This window comes from Balearica regulorum, chromosome 8 (genome assembly GCF_011004875.1).
Source record: "Balearica regulorum gibbericeps isolate bBalReg1 chromosome 8, bBalReg1.pri, whole genome shotgun sequence".
Taxonomy (NCBI): domain Eukaryota; kingdom Metazoa; phylum Chordata; class Aves; order Gruiformes; family Gruidae; genus Balearica; species Balearica regulorum.
Window position 1 is genome coordinate 30,716,421 of NC_046191.1, and position 17,478 is coordinate 30,733,898.

A 17,478-nucleotide genomic window follows, 5' to 3' on the forward strand; every position below is an offset into this window, starting at 1 on the left:
AACCCGGATAACTGTGCTGAATTACTGCATTTCTTGTTGTAACAACCTGGATAATTATAGTCCTGATCTGTATTTGTTACCGCATTGTTATTTAGAGATAAATTGTTTACCCCTGAAGCTGTTGGTCTGGTGTCTGTTACCCTATCTGCAACCTGTAACTCGGTGGGGCTGCCTGCAGCCCTTATATTCAACAGCTGGAAGAAATCCCAGGGATGAGGGAGAGATGCAGCATCCAGGGGCTGGAGGCAGGCACAACCCCTCACTGCCCAAAATATCTCAGCACACATTTGACAAGGACAATGGCTTCAACAGTACTACTGCGATACATGCAATATGGCAATTTATTTTCTTATAGCTACGTAAAAGACAGCTTGCAGCTAAAGGAATAGAAGCCCTTGTCACATTTCCTGTGCTGCTTATCGTTTCGTATCTTCAATCATCTCTAAAAAATGAGTATTAATAGCAAACAAAAAGATATTATTCATTTGTACTGAAGGTTGTAAGAGATGTACAAGATACCATACTATTTTAGAAACATGCTGCAGTACAATGGTTTTCACAAACTAGTTCTGGCATTTCCTGACTTTTAAGCACTTAGCATTCTCTTAAGGTCATTTTTTAATGCTATTTATTACTACGCTAGTCTATTTGTCTCCTTCAAACAGTGCTCATTTTTCAAAACAAGTTTCCCAAATCCCTAGTGGCTATTCTGTTAAACCTACTTTCTTTGCTGGGAGGATTTTACAGCAGCTCCTTTGCCGAATGATCTCTGTGCAAGAGCACATTAGGAAGCAGAGACTAGTTTTGTTAGTTTATGCCACATTTGTTCGATCAAGATCATGTATTAGATTTTCAGTTTTCATCTGGAGGCTCCACTTAGTCTTAGTCCCTTCTAAACTCTCTTCTGCTCCACCACCCCTTCTGCCTCTCCTCATTTCCTTCAGAGCATTTTTTGGTGGGATGCTGCAAGCTGTATCTCCAGAATAGTTACTACCAGTCATACCACATGCCTGCTTCTGCACACCTTAAAAGCATCAAGCTACCACCCTGTGACTCTCCTTTCTCAGATACCTTGCTGCACCTACACCTAACTGCCAGCTCTATACCAGTGTAGCTCCTGCAGGGTAGATATCTCCACTATTAGATTTTTTTAACAGAGAAATGAATATAGTCCCTTTAACCTTTCTTTTAATCCACTGACACACAAAAAAAGTGCTACTACCACCCCGATAACAGCATGTATAAGAACGGAGATAATAGCCAAGAGGACATTATGGATGTACTGACTTGCTGCTGAGGATGAGGAGGAGAATGGTGATTGAGGCCACACTGTCCTTTGTGTCCTTGGGAAAAGCAAACAGGCTGCAGCACACCGGAGTCGGTGTCAAAAACAAATCTACTTCTGCATACCAGAGATAGGATTTATCTTCAAAGAGGAACTAAGCCATTAACAGGAAGACTGAGAGCTCAGGTCCTAATTCTGGGTCACTTAGCCTTTTGTACTTAAAATTTGCCCAGACTAGGAAAACATGGTTAGGCTGCACACTAAAAAACGTTCATCGGTGTAGCTACGTTCAACTAGTGCAGTACAGTCTACACCAGCAAACAACAGCTTTTATTAGTGTATTTATAATGGCTTGAGAAAAACTTCATACTGTTTGCTTCACTCAATAATTCTTTAAACTGTGTAAGGAATAACATTTTAATGCTACATAGCTTGATCTACACCAGAGAATATACAAACACAATTTCAGGGACAAGATTGAAGTAGCAAAGCAGCTAAGAAAGATCCCCCCTTAAGTCTGACTTAAAAGTGCTGTGTTATTTTAAGTAACACTCCTCCAAAACCATAGCCTCGGTCTATACTGACAAAAAATAACTAATACCAAGACTGCAGGACCAGTATTTATTGCTTAGCATAAGATCAGCCTGCTCTTAAAAATATAGCTTCATGAGCATGCAAAATGAGCTTGGTCAGCAGCTCTGCATCTCTTGGGGCTGGACATGTTTTTAAACAGGTATATAAACTACTCTGTGGTAGGTGAAACGCATTTACAGATGGGGTAGCACCAAAACAACCAAGTGCACAACTAAATACCATGTAAACACCAAGGCAGACATCCGCAATCAGCCCCTGCCATTCCAGCAAGCAGTTCAGCAAAGGATCGAAGGGATTGACAAAGTCTCACAGAGTCAGGGCTCTAACGGCAATTTAGGCTTTCAGCTCTTTTTTTCTTTTCTTTTTTTTTTTTTTCTTTTTTTTCTTTTCCATCCAGCTTTATCATCCTGTTCTTTGCCTTTCTTCACCAACCTGGGAATTGTCCGATCCTGAGCCGACATGCTGAAGCTGCTAGTTCAGGGCTGGACTCCAAGCAGTGTAACTCTGTGATAAGGTGTGGAGGGACAGTCCAAATGCTGGTAATTTTGGCAATCTTGACAATTTTGATCATAGGCCATGTTTCACAGGCAAATTTCTCAATCTAATGAGGACGGGTCCAGAGCTGGGACACTAAACTCTTGAACAGCATCACAACTCACCTGGCACTGAACATGCCAACTGAACTAGGCTCTTTTTTTTTTTTTTAAAAAAAAAAAAAGGTATGAAAAAAGTTGCTTCGTTGCAGATAGATTTTTTGAGACTGGAAAGACCGATTCATGATAAAACCTTGAGAACTTGCAACCTCTTCTGAACTAATAGTAAGGAAGTTTGGAATCGCGTCAAAAAATAGTTAAATAATTAATTTTAATTTTTACCTTCCTCAAGAAGGTTAGAAGTTGGCTAAAACTTTTGACACAAAAATCCACTTTAAAAACATTGACAACAAACATTTCTTTGAGCTTTTGGAAAATAAATAATTAAGTCCATTTGGGAATCGACACAAATCTTTTCTTGTGACTGGGTTCAGCTCTGACAAACTCCTATTTACAGGTAAAACATACTCGCTGTAAAATACCAACGTGAACAAGTCTTTTGAGAATGGCAGTGGGCATTTCTGAAGAACCTCTCCCGGGGCCCCATGCATCAGTGTTTGCTCTTGCTACTTTCTCTTGGGATCACTGCTGTCACTCCACTGCTCGTGTCAGTCACAGGAGATGGCAGAGTAGGAAAATACATCAGAGACGTCCTGCTGCCAGCCTGTCACCAGCAGCAATAAGTAGTAGATCTTGTCACAGTGAATGCAGGTCTTGACAATCCATTACCCTTGATTAAAATCTCCTCTAAATCCAAAAAGAAAGATGAGGTTTTGGGTGCAGGGAGGAAAAAGGAAGAGTCTAACACAGTGAAAAGTATTCTTTGTTTCCAACTGAACACAAAATTAAAAGATTCTGCAGGACAGCAGCCAAGTTACAGACAAAAACTAACTAAAAAGCAGCCCACAACCAGATGCAGCCATTTGTCACATCCCTCATGAAAGTGCTGTGCAATGGATTAACTATCTGAATCCGCTCTTCATAAACGCTAACTCGTTCCCTTTCCCTGTTCAAATGGCGCTGATTTTGCAGACACTTTTACTGTGCCCTCACAGCTCTTACCCTATGGAACAGGTTTCACAAATGATGAAAACATCTCCACCTTCCTGAGTCTCTTCCTCTTAGAAAAACAACCTGATTTGTAAGTGAATCAATCTAGACCTGTTCTCCTAGTCCTGGAAGATGCTGCTGGATACTACCACACCACAATATGTTGTAGTTATTGCACATCTCCTGTCACTCATGACTCCTTATTTGCTAAGTCATCTCTCATGTCCCTACAGGGGTTCATTTTCTTTCTACTTACTTTTTGGGCATCAGTCTCTTCCCCTCATTAATAATCCTCATTCTCCAGTCTCACCTACTTTCATTTTATAAAGTTGACAGGTGTCAAGTAATTAATATTTTTCTACACTGCACAAGGTGATACCATCAGACTATTTTTGTCCAAGTAATTTTTGGATGAAGTTGTACCTCGCAATTTCTCTTCTTTCCCACCTACTCTTATGCTTGCACAGTGCAAACATCCCTCTTGCACATACTCAATCCAAACTGCCTTGACAATAAATCCGTACTGGTGGGGTGTTATAAGACAAGTTTTCTTACTAGTACTTTTATTTTTGTACTGTGCAATTAAAAATCTGTGCAATTCATAAGCTGTATTCTAACAGTGTTAGCTGAAAGAAACCAAACGTAACGTTTTACCTGAAACAATTAAGACGTCTTTCATTTACCTGTTTGCATTTTGTACATGTTTTCCGACTTTTTGGCTTTGACATACATACTTGTATAATGATTTTACACAGCATTATAGACATCAAACACTTTTGCTCCCTTTCAATTTCACACGGGCTAAGCTTCTTGGGTTTTTTATTCCATGAAGTAACAAAGCAGACGCATAGAAAATAAAATGTTTCAGACTTAGAGTTTTCAAATTACACCAGCTTTGCGATGATGTAAGTGGTAAGAGTGCTGCAAGGGCACTCTGCTGTTAACGCCTCTTCCTTCTTCCCCCACACCTACCCCCTTACTGATGGGCATCATCCTGTCCCTCAAATTGTTTCTAAGATCCTCTTCAGCACTCCAAAGGAATTCTGACCTACCATTCTATCAGCAATTTCCATGTTCAGAGCAGGAACCTCTCCATCTTCAGCTTCCTGTTGCCTCTCTCACCACATTTCAGGTTAACAAAAAACCTCCTCCAGCATCACCCTTCCAATAATTTTACTCTAAACATAATCTACAATTTTCTTCTTTAAGTAACCTCCATCTTCCTCATTCACCTGGTCTTTTGCTTAGGCTCCCTGTACCTGTGGTCCCACCCACGGGCTTTTTTTCCGTTCCCCTCCTACATACTTTTCAATCATTATGCTCTTCCCCAGCATCTCTCCCCTTTGTTTGCTCTTACATCTAGGTCACATTTCATAGAGCCTCTTTCAACTCCGGTTGACTCGCCAAGTAAGATTTAACCAGGTCGCCTCCCCTTCCCCTCCTCATGAAAGCTAGAAGGGATAGTTCTAGTTCAGAAAAATTAGAAGTTGCAAATCCAGAGTATCAGCTCTGTGCCTCTTTCTTAACTAGCAGTTCTATATGTTTTGTGTTTCTATAAGGGATCGTATGTATGCTGCCATGTGTACGGACTCAGAAGCTAAATCAAAACAACCTCTTATTTTCCTACAGGGTACTCATGACTCTGCAAGGAGTTCCCTTTTTCCTTACACTTACAGTAGTCCCAAATTACTCGAAAATCAGAATGGCAAATCTGACTCCAGCTTCTGAAACAACATCACATTATCAGCATGTGGAGTCACACCTGCACCAAAGGCATGTCTGCTTGGCCCATCTGCATGCAGCATTTCCCAAAACAAGTTATTTCGCATTGTGATAGTGTGAGCAGGCTCCTTGGAGAGAGCAAAGATTTACTGTACTGCTCCATTTTTGGGTGTTACTGCTGCACTTAAAAAACTCAGGCTCTGTATAGCCCGATACTGAATTTCTCCGGCTTCTGACAAAAAAAACAACCCCAAAACAGAGTATATTTAAACATAGCGTATAATGACTTAATACACCAGTGATACATCAGACTTCCCATATTTACTCTTCAGGATCTAAGCAAAAGACTCATCTTACTCCCAGCAAAACGCTTTTAACTGGATGTGGTAGGAGAAATTAAGAACCTGTAAGTGCATGATTACCACCTTCAGCTAATTATTTGTGATATGAGCCAGTGTTGTTTTCAATTACATTTCTTTAATGAGATGCATCCCTTCAGCCCAGCTGTGCTAGTACAGTATAGTTTTAGGAATAATTCTCACACGTCCTTAAGTTTCTTCAGTGTGTACTTTGATTCCTTAGGTGACAGTCCTGTCAGACTAGAAAAAGAATTACATAGTAAACAAACATCATGATATGGGCCTTCCATTTTCCCTGCGTTTGATCACCTCTCCTACGCATTAGCATTGATGTTGTTCCCTTCTAATAGCTCGAGTCCTTCTCTAAACCATTTCCTCCTACTCTCCCTATGCAAGGAAATATTTCAGCCCTTGTAAATCAACCTGATCACAGCTGAGGATGAATAATATTTAATGCTACACCAGAAACAGGTCTCATACTCTCAACCTGTACAGAGCCACACACAGAAGCTTCAAAGGAATCAAGAAAAAGCACAAAAATTCAGGTCATCTCCAAATGTAGGAAACCATGGTATTAGACTCAAATTCATGGGCATTTATATGTAATAAAATCTATTTCAGTAATTTGAAAACATTTCTATTTTATAGCTCCTCCTGAAATATTTATTTTTAAACAGGGTAAATCTACAGCAGAATAATTAAACAAACAAGCCCAGGAGCATTATCAAATACTACTAAAGCTCATGTAGTCGTGACAATCTGTAGACATCAAGTATCACAAGAAAAAAAACATATCATGGCGTAGTCTAGAAGGGAATTATCAGCATTTGTTTGTTCAGAGTTTCAATCAACTAAACCACAGCTATTCTTTAACCATACTGACATTACTTTCACGGCAAGGCACAATGCCAAGTTCTACATGCTATATACACACACACAGAGTAATTTTATCATTCAAGCAAAGATGGTTGCAATGGCTTTGAGCATCCATGCCAAGGGGCACCCAATCTTTCTTGTTGCATTTAGCAAGAGAGAAGGCAAACCTCTGTCTCAAACAATATACCTTGTGACTGCAGCAAGGATGACTGTACAGTGGGAAGGTCGCACACACCTTCTCTGCCCAGCATTCCAATACAGACACAAGTGAACACTTTTTCCCTACCTTTATTGCACTTTTCTCTACCTTTATGTCTGCACTGACGTGAGAAGGTAGGTTTATGTAGCTGTGGTGGCTTTGACTACCAATAAAAGCAGCAATAACATAGGAAGATGTAGTGGCAGACTTAAACGCAGGCTGTAAAACTCTGGGAGGGAGTTTTGGATGCACACAGTTTGCTGTCACCTCTTCCATGCAACTGGCATCTGGGCCAGATATATAACCGTACCTACCATGCCATCCATACGCAGGATAGGTTAGCTCCCTTTTTCTCCCTTTTCATGCATTTCACTAAACTCGTGAACAAAATTAGGGGGAGATGAAAAAAGCTGCCTTCCTGTTTTACCAATAAAGGCCAAAAGGTAAATCCCGAGTGGCCAACGTGAGCTTCTCTCACCTCTTTCTCTCTGTTGAGCAGCACCAGCTGGCTGTCCGTCAGGATGCAGTATTTTCTCTCCCATGTTGTCGTTTCGGTGTAGGGGGACTGGCCGCAGGACAGTCTGTGTGTAGGTGGTCCTTTCACATCTGCGAACAGAAAACCGCGACGCCAGAATCATTAGCATGTGTCATCAACCACCTTCTTTGCTTTTGTGGTTCTGCAGCTAGATGCAAACCAAAACTGCAATCTGTACTTAGCAGTGCCTGTTTCCGCATATTAAAAGACAAAATGCTAATCCCGGCAGGCACCCATGTGGAACGCTACATAATGTACACTATGAATACTTATTTACCTATAGCATGACTTACAAAAATAGCAATACCCAAGATGAATATAAATGTCAAAGACTGAAATATAATCAAAAGAAAAGACCAAGAGCTCTCATTCAAACTTCATCTTCCCTCCACTCCCCTTCTCAAAAACATGGTTAAATGGGTAGAGCCCTGAATGTACCCTAAATCTTAATAAATTATTTGAGATTAAAGATAGAGAAACATAGGAAGGAAGATGCAGATCAAAGGAAGGCACGTTTGAAGAAGGGAGAGAAAAATTCAAAGGAATGGGCATTTAATTGAGAAGGGATTACTAGCATCTTTTAGTAGGGAAGCTATTTGATTAAATTGTGACAGATAGGAGTCTTCCAGTTTTCATTAAGCCACAGCCACTATAGGAGTCTTCCAGTTTTCATTTAGCCACAGCCACTATAGTGACAAAAACTCAAACACAAAAAACCCCAAACAAACAAACCTCAACACAAAAACTCCAAACAAACCAACCCCAACAAAAAAAAACCCAAAAAACCCAACCAAAACAAAATCCAACTTGTCTGGCTCCCAGGACTGATCTTTTAAAATTTATTTAAAGATCAATTTCCCTTAAGTCTCTCAGGCTTGAGCTACATATCACATCGTGCTGCTCACTGCTAAGAGGTCTTCTCCAAGCCTGGAAAAGGAAAGCACACAAACAGGCACAGACGACAGACAGACTTCCCTGCCAAGCAGCCAAGCTCAAAAGCAGAGAAAGCTGTGGAGCAGCAAGGTACGCTGTCGGTGCTGCGAGAAGTCTGGGTGCAAAGAATGCTGCCGTAGGAACTCTACATGTGTGCAGTCAACTTATAAAAATCTCTTTAGAGGAGACAGAAATGCTGTATGAATAACAGAAAAAGGGATGCATGCAAGAGACACATGCATAGCACCACTTTTACAAACTCAGAAAACAATTTCAAGTCATCTCTTTCTAAAGTTTTGAGACTAAGTTCTGCTTGTTTTGTAATAAAGTTGTATAAAACTAGAATGCAAGATAAAACCAAAACTTAAAACTTGCGTTGATCTAAAACCAAACCATTCTCAGTGCACACACTGTAGATGCCCGAAGTCCCTGGGCTACCTCTAAGGGGTCTAAAACAGAGACTGCAAAAATCAAGGGCTTGCAGCAGGGTGTCCAGGACCTCCTTCAACTATTTCAGGAGCCCATTACGCAAAACGAGTGTTCAAACCCGAAGTGTTTTGTAACGTTACCTTCCTTTTAGGATACGTACTACCCCAGTGCTCGCACAGACCGAAGCAGAGATGCTTCTTGTAGCTACTACCCAGCTTCACCACTAGAGGCCAGCGAATCCTCAAACACCCAGCAAGGAAGGGTGCAAGTCCAAACACAAGCATTAAACCTTGAGTAACCAACCCCTCTAACTGACTTCACTCTTTGCAGACCCTGTGTATGCCAAATCCCATCTAATTATTAAAAAAGCTGTGACATCTTCATGCTCTTTTCCTGCACATAATAGCAACTTTGTCTCTGTGCTGAAAGGAATGTGTCAACTTCTAAAGCCGGAGAATTAACTTGAAAACCGGCTTTCAGTAACTAGTTCAGCCTCATGTTGCAATAGGATTTTTGTGATCATTCGGAAGAATGCTTGAAACACACAAACTAAAAAAGAAAAAGAAGAGGACTTCTCTGAATAATCATGTAATATGCCTTTGATCCCTTAATTTCAGATGAGAGAACTCAGGGAAGAAGCTGAGATTCAGAATCAGGCTCCACACTGTTACCTCTCCTAACAAAGCTCAGTTTCCAATAGTGACAATCAAAGCTTTGTATCTTGAAATTGCCCAAAACTCTACTTAGGTGTAAGTATAACTACGGGAAATCACCACAATCTCTGTGAAGCAAAGGGGCATTTGTGCAAACTGCACAACAGAGTCTCACAAGTTATGAATTTGTCCATCTTATAGACATTAATCCTCCCAGTAGATTTTTGGCACAACTTTAACTCACATTTACCATGGCTTCCAACCAAAAACCAGAAGCAAAATAAAACCACTGATGTTCCTGCTTAGACCTTAGTTTCCCAAACAACAGCACACGAACCCTACCCGCACCTAAGCAAGACAAACCTGTGAGCAACGGGCTGATGGAGGAAGATGAGCGAGGAGGAGGAAGCCACAGGCTTCTAGCACGAGTGTGCTACAGAAATGTGAAGACCAGAGCTCTGGGGATCTAGTCTCTCTTGGGTAATGGAAGCACATGATAAATCACTGAGGGGAAAAAAGGCTGAAGGCGTGCCCCGTCCTGCTCATGTGGGTGGGCTAGCGGCAAGAGAGTGCCTCCAGCTGCTACGCTGAGTGATAACCAAGTAAACTATATTTTAAACTGCTTATAAGACTTTCTCATGGCAAAAGAAAACCCTTCTGGACCATTAACTCCAACGCAGAATCTACAGTCACGACTCGCCCAGCCCCAAAAGACTTTCGCATTATAATTTCTACTAACTACAGGCCTTGGCAGGATACCATCCAACTGATCTATGGGCTGCACAAAGGAATTAAAGAACAGAACGACTTCTTTCACTGCAATAACAGCTCCAGGACTTCACTGAGTCATCAGGCGCTGCGGGCCAGCCACAGCTCTGCCGCCAAGCGGGTTGGCTACGTCAGAACAGCCTTCCACAGGCTGCTGGCAGAGTAACATGCCATCTCGGTATCTGGAGCTGTCAATCACCACTAGAGAATACCACAGCATTAATATTTCGTGTTTGTACTGATATCCTTTTGAATGCATGTCGGGACACACAGCATCGCCACCATTGCAGGCTGACCAAGTGCTCTCTTCAACAAAAGAAGAGCGGTTGCAAGCTGGTTTTCCGATATATCAGATCCTGTAACTTCAGTCCTCTCCCCAAGGCTGATGCTGCAAATCCATCTTGCAAACTAGACGGATACTGAATACAGGTTGCAAGAAAACTCACTGCAACAAAAATCACAGCATAGCTTTGGTGCATTTGTCCCTATTTACATTATTTCTCAGCCAGCCCTCCTGCATGGTTGACCTCTTCGGAGCCTCTCGCAACAGCTGTAGCTTCAAAACTTATTCTGAAGTATGTTACCAGTTTAGACTGAAGACTCTTTGGGACTTTACACAGTATCACATATACACTTGGACGCTTCACAAACCCTGTTCTGCTTTTTGGTACTCTTCATCTTCAGTTTTCATTTTACATTCTTGGCTCCAACTTTTCACGTGAACATAATAAAACCCACCGATCTTTTCCACTAAAGCCACATAAAACTAATTTACCGTCACTGTTTGAATTGCTATGGAAGTGAATGGCAAAAAGTCCACGTGGACCGCTTACATTTTTGGGAAAGACGGAAAGTCAGGGCTGTCCTTTCTCACTTTGGGGCTACTATCTTTCAGCTCATACAGGAAGGCTTGCGCTTTGGAAAGTAACTCACTGATGAATGCAATTTCAGACAGGAGTTGGAGGAGACATCAGGCAGGTGCATCTGAAAGCTCTGAGTTTGCAGATGTTACATGTGGGATGGACTCATGCAGCCAGACACCTCAATATGCAAGTCCTGGTGACAGAAGATTTCTTTCTCTGGTCTGATGCAACCCTTTCCATTCTGCATCAGTACAATGAGGCATTCAAGCAAGCAGATCAGTTAGTCTACACACAGGATTAAAGGTCATGCCTTATGTGCCTTCAGATGCTAATATCAGTTAAGTAACAGCTTGGAAAAAATCCCCTTCTTGGTACATCCTCCCCGCTGAACTGAGAAGAGCATCGCTGCCCGCCTGCCACATCCGACATAGCTGAAGATTAGAAACTGTGTTGTTTTTCCTCAGGGCTCTGAAACGCCAGTAGGCATGTTATAAATATCCACAAAGCTCCCTTTCTTTCTGCCAAATGACAACTTGTACCTTATTATTCTTTAAGTACAGAGCTTATTTTAAAAAAGGAGGGGAAAAAAAGAAAAAAGAACAGTTATGCCGTAACCACATAACAGAAGTGTTGACTGGTGCAGGGCGAGGGAACAAGGAAAGAAGCAGCCAGTGCCAAGTTGATCCCCACAGAAAGGGTAAGACATTTTATGAAAACTGACGGCAGTTCCGTAGTATTTAGGGAGTAGTACCAGTGCTATCAGATGGGAACATTTATGAATCTTCCATTGCAAATGTGCAACAATTCTTTTTTTTTTTTTTTCAAATTCCAAAGGCATTCGCAAGTGGAGAACACTTTCCAAAAAGCAGGCAATGGGCAGAACCAGAAAATTATTTCCAAGAGACGACAAGCGCTCCACTGTCATTTAGTCCCCAACAGCTCTGCTACAACCAGAAGAAGGGCATCTCCTCTCCTTTTCCAAACTAGTGAAAAGTACAGAATTAGCAGAAATCAGGCCAACAAAACTACATTAAAGGTAAATTAATGCCTTCGGTCTCTTTGCCAAAAAGCACTCTCTACCTACCATCAATAAAAACACAAAATTAAACCTCCATCCCGGTGATGACAAGAGCACCTCTGGCATGTGTCAAAGCTCCTTTTTTTGAACCACACACTTTCACCTTGGTGAAATCAAGGCCTTACTGAAGTACTTGCCAAACTTTCGTCAGCTTTATTAGGGTCCGTATTCTGTTCCTAGTATTTCCAATAAGGAGCTGCCAAGCAGCTGAGTAACTAATGTAGTGGCCAGGTTTGTATGCAGGGAAGATTTTTTTTCCCCCGAAGAGAGATTAGTAGGAGCCCTAACACCTTTTGACAACAGGTCTACTTGCCCAATGTCAATGTTTTCACGATGTTTTATGTATTTGCCATAGAGACGGGACTCAGAGAGCCTTAGGTAAGTGCTGTCATCTGAGAGCTTGTCGGTATCCCAACCTACCTAGCTGTGCGTGGGCATGCAGTCCACTTCCAACAATCATCAGTTTGAACCTTTATTGAGCAGTTGAACAGAAGCTGACGCTTCAAGTCTTACTATTGACATGAAGCTTCAAAGATAAATAGCAATTAAAAGGCCTTTACTAAACTTACACCATCTCTAAAGGCCAATGAAGCTTGTGATTTCAAGGAAAAGATGTGGCAGAAAGGGAAATACACTGTGTCTCCACACATTTTGTTGCCTTAAACCTGCATTTTGTAATAAGGCAGGATTTCCGCAAAAGAAGTCACAAATGTGAGTGAAAATAAACAGCAATGGCACAGTTATGCTACATACAGCTGTGTGTATATGCAACTATTTCAGACAGCTGTGTGATGTTCAGATGAAGGTCTGCAGGACTTGGATTTAAAACACAAGAAAATCCAAGCGCCTCTGCCCTGAGAGCAGGCGTTGGAGCAACCTTGGCTCACTGAGAGAGAGACAATCTCTCAACATTTACACAGAGCAGATGACGACAGAGGTCAGTTACCGAGGGTCTGCTAGGAAAAGCACAATCAAGACAACTTCCACTTTCTCTCATGCTGATATATATAGCTTTTGTTTACATTTCTTATTTCTCAAACCAAGTCCCAGCCACATGCAATGGTTTCTGATCCAAGCAGGACTGCAGACAAGCACATCAGAAACAACTGCTCAAAGAAAACCTGTGATGATGCACAAATTTACTAGGGAGAAGGGGGGGGATGCTCATCGTCCAAGTTTGTACAGGCAACCACCATGATGTCCCAACACACAATGCTCATGACTAATTGTATAATATGATAAGGAAAATTCAGCACATACTGTGTGTAGTAACACAGAGACTCACGTGCTACAGAGAAAATATGATGCTCTTAGGGTTGATTAATTCTTCTCTGAATCACAACACACTTAGAGATATGACCAGTACACATTACAGAAATAAAACCATTAATCCTGCCATTTTATTTCAAATCACAACATAGGCAATGACTGTAGGTTTTCTAGGAAGCTTCTTGTAGCTACTACTGCAAGATACAGCACTGCTCACTTGCCCTTCTAAATCACTGCATGGCATGGCTCCATTTCAGTTAAGGGGTACCTACATTTTCATAGTCCGCAACAGATCTCTCTGGTGAAGCACATGTTATTTTAAGCATAGAAAGCATGAGCAGATCCTTTGGGATGAGAGGCACGCTATTTATGTAGGATGTTATTACTGAGGTAAGTATCTAGTGTGAATTCTTTCTGTTATATTTAATAGCCACACTCAACAAACTTCATCACACATGGAACGACTAGCCCTCAATTCAGCTGAGTCCAGTTGCTCTCCTCTGGCAGCTGCATGCAATAACCAAATTCTTGTATGGAAACCTATTATCATGGGTAGGAGGTAAAGAAAGCTCAGTCAAATAATCAGATTTCAGTGATCTCAAAAGCTCTCACACCAACTGGCTGCACCCAAAACGGTACCTGGAAAATCCATTCTGCACAGAATAAAGCCATAAAAGGTTTAAGTAGGTGAAAATGGTATTTTAGAAGCTGGCAAAAGCCATGACCAGTGCCATGATTTTCTCCGATTCCAACACATTTGGCACTGCAACACGAGTTCTTCACAAGATCTTTAATTTTTCTAGTATAGGCTAATCTAACCTATTAACTTTCCACTACTCTTTTATTGAGTGGCAGTGATCAGGTACAGTCAAAAAACTGGTTTTCCATTATCCCAGTAGAGAACCTCATAAGCCATAGACAGACTCACATAAAAACTGTTCGGTCAGGTGCAGTTTTCATGCCCTGCACCCTCATAGATATATCACTGTGGCAATTTTTACACTTATTGTGTGTGCTTCCATTTCCCTCCCATCAGTATGCCAACTCTAGGTGAACGATTCTCTTTAAATTTAGAGATGAGAAGCCTGAAGGTATCTGCTGCTTACTGCTTATGGATAAGGTTTTGAGGTTGTTTTTTTCCCCTCCTCTTAACGAGGACTGTGCATGTCTTCTGCAAACAGATAAGGGCACAGCTTTTTTCCACCAGTTGCTGGAAAGCTTTGATGAGATCTGTGATGGGGTGGGAGAAGAGTCACCTTTCCGCTCTGAGTTTCTCACGTGCAGCAGTCTCGCCTCAACACAGAGAAAGCAAGACTAACGTTTAAAGTTGGAAGAGTGGTCATCAACGTTTTGTCCATGAGACCATAGCTACCAGCCAGATTCTTGAATTTCCTACAGATTATCTGCATTAAAAGTGTAGGGAGTGATGCACGTGGGAAGGGCTAAGCCATCAGATGAGAGAATACCTAATAGCCAGCCAAGGGCTGTCTCCTTTGCAACCAGCAGGAGACAAAATACAGGATGCTACTGCTGAACGAACCTGGCATGTCCCAGAAGGATGAGCTCTTGCTGCCTCTCCTCTCCATCGCTGACATCACTCCCACCCCTTCATTCCTTCTCTAGGAGAGATTTGACTCGTTTGTACAAGAGACGGCCGGCAGTGAGCAAGGTACAGCAGGCTCACTCCCCCAGCTGGGCTCCCAGACAGTTCTGCCAATTTAACTTGGTCCCCAGTCAGTACATCTGCCCTACACTTGCGACGTCACCACTTTGCCTATCAAAAACCCAGTAGTTTTCACACCAAGGCTGAGACTACAGGAGAGATCAGCCAAGATTTGCTCTGTCATTTCCCCATAACACACACAATTCAAAACCCAAACCTTTCGCAAGACCCACGCTAACACATTTACCACCCTCAGCCCCCAATATCTGCTGAAAGGGCTCAGTGTTCCCCAGTACACAAGCGCTCTGCGGAAGTTCGAGAGCACAAATTCAGTTAGGCCACAACCATGCGAGCAGTTTCACCGAGATTTTCTTTTCAAAAGGGAAAATCATGGAGTCATTCCAAAAAAGAAACCACAAGTCTTAAAATCTTACGAGTAGTTTAGCGAGCAAGATGCTGAGTGTGCCAAAAGTCTCGAGCTTTCTTGCAAAGTCCTAAAAATCAAGAGCTAAGGAGCTACCAGCAGAAGCAAAAATTAGGCATAAAGCTAAAATTGGCCTGGCAGGGTAATTCTGATTAGAAAGAAGAAAGTTGCAACAGCTTGCTGTCACCGTGCAGCTTCTTTGAGCAAAAGGTGTGGGAGCTGTTAATAGCAGTTTAAAGCTGCCAATTAGCTTGAACACCGCTGAGCTCCTCTAAGCTTCTTACATGCTGCATAGCCGATTGCTAAACTTACAAAGGGTAATTGATCCTCGCTCCCCTCAGCTGCACCTCTCTCCACATCCCTGTTCTCCTGGTCTGCACCCGGCCAGGTTCATGAGAGACAGCGTGAAAGATGCGTCTATCGGGAGACATCGGCACCTTCTTGAATGGATCAGTGCCAGAAACCTCAAATCATGCAATCATCTGCGTGCTTTGTAGCTCAACGAGTGGAACCAGAAAACACAACCCGATCAAGGTGGGGACCTTACAAAACACGCAGGTGCACTTCATGCTCAGCCCAGCCTCCCATGCACGCCTGCAAACAAGCGGCTCATTGTGCAGCCTTGTAAATCTCATGACATCACCAGAACAGAAGCTGCTATCTGTGTAAAAAACCAATTTGGTTCCCAGGATACCTAGGATTTCAAAGAACCCGCAGTTGCTCAAAGCCATCGCTGTGACCCTTCCTTCAATACTAAGCAGGTTTTCCTGCCTTCTTATTCAGTTCTTGTTCCCTGCCCAGGACCACTCATCTTTGCTCCTGAATATGAAGTACATTTTTTTCTCTCACCATTAAATTCCCACTTGGCCTACAAAATGCTTTGGAATCTCAAAACAGAAATGGTTATTACAAACCTGTAGAGAGGATTATAAAAGATTACATGCCCCTATTACATAGCTGCCAAGTTCTGACAAGATTCTCAAGTGACACTTCTCCCCAAAGCAAGGAGAAGCTTTCATGAGAGGTTTAGGAAGTAGAAAATGGAGAGTAGCAGAAAAGTTAATTATTCGTGGGAGGAAAAAATCTGCAGTTTTTCCTCTTAATTTATGCATGGTCCTTTTCTTACTCAGCTCTATACCCGTTCTCCTGTTCTTTTCTCTGCAATGCTTGCTCTCACTAACCCCTAATCTCCATCTTAGAGCCTCTTCAGCACAGAGCATCCAGACTGGGCTGTTCCCTCTGAATTCTTTATTCTTTGCAGCAGTGCAGGAAGAAGACAAGAGGAAAAGCATCCTGGACTTAAAAAGGACCTTGGCCCAGGGCAGCTGTGAAAAAAGAAACACAAAACAACCAACAATTTAAAAGCAAACTCTGCTCAGTTCCTGCACATTTTTTGGGTGCACAAAAATGTACCAGTGTACTTGCGGTCAAAGCTAAACATACACGTACCACAAGCAGGGCACGGATCTTGGCAAAAGCACCAGTACCAAAGGTTCTACCCGCTCCCCCCCCTCCCAGGCCCCAACAGGTTTAACCAGCTGACATCATCTGTCACAGACTGATTTCAAGAGAGCAAGACCCTTCTGCCTTCTTCTGCCAAGGAGGGAGGTATGGGAAGAGCAAAGGTAAAGAAGCATTTCTGTGGAGACAAGAACGAGCCACAGGAACAAACAAGGTGATGAGATAGTGACCACAACACATTCAAGATGAACAACTGAAAAACAAACACACCATCTTTCAGGCTTTTGCATGCAGTTTGAATTACACTATGCAGGCTATTTCTTTTAGAAGCTTTCATCTCTGGCTTTCCTTCAGGAAAACTGATATATTCATTGTCACCGATCTGAACAATCTCAGCCCGTAAACTTCATTTCTCAGAGCAATGGCAGGATCGATGAATTCCCCTTCCCTTAAACCTGCCTCTACAGAAACACAACCTCTGTGGTCTCAAAAAACAACCCTCCCCGAGTGTGGTGGTTTTCATGATGAGAGAGAAGAATAAAGGAAAACTAAAGAATAATTAAAACATAAATCACAAAGCTCTCACGTCATGCTCTCCCATACCTAGGAGTTTTAAATGCTTGGTTGCCTGGCCATCACTGCACAGCCTGTTGCTGCTGTACTCTTTTAGCTATTTTCAACCTGAAGATTTCTTGAAGCCAGAGGATATACACGAGCAATTAGG

General features: G+C 42.2%; 1 protein-coding gene across 12 annotated transcripts in view; it reads right to left on the reverse strand.

Moving 5' to 3' along the window:
* The window catches only part of RASAL2 (RAS protein activator like 2), a 186,753-nt gene that overhangs the window by 96,052 nt on the left and 73,223 nt on the right, over positions 1-17,478 (reverse strand). For all 12 annotated transcript variants that reach the window (XM_075760434.1, XM_075760433.1, XM_075760432.1 and 9 more), the window contains one exon: positions 7,157-7,284. In XM_075760434.1, coding sequence (XP_075616549.1) covers positions 7,157-7,284 — 128 coding nt within the window. The remainder of the gene's footprint in view (positions 1-7,156; positions 7,285-17,478) is intronic.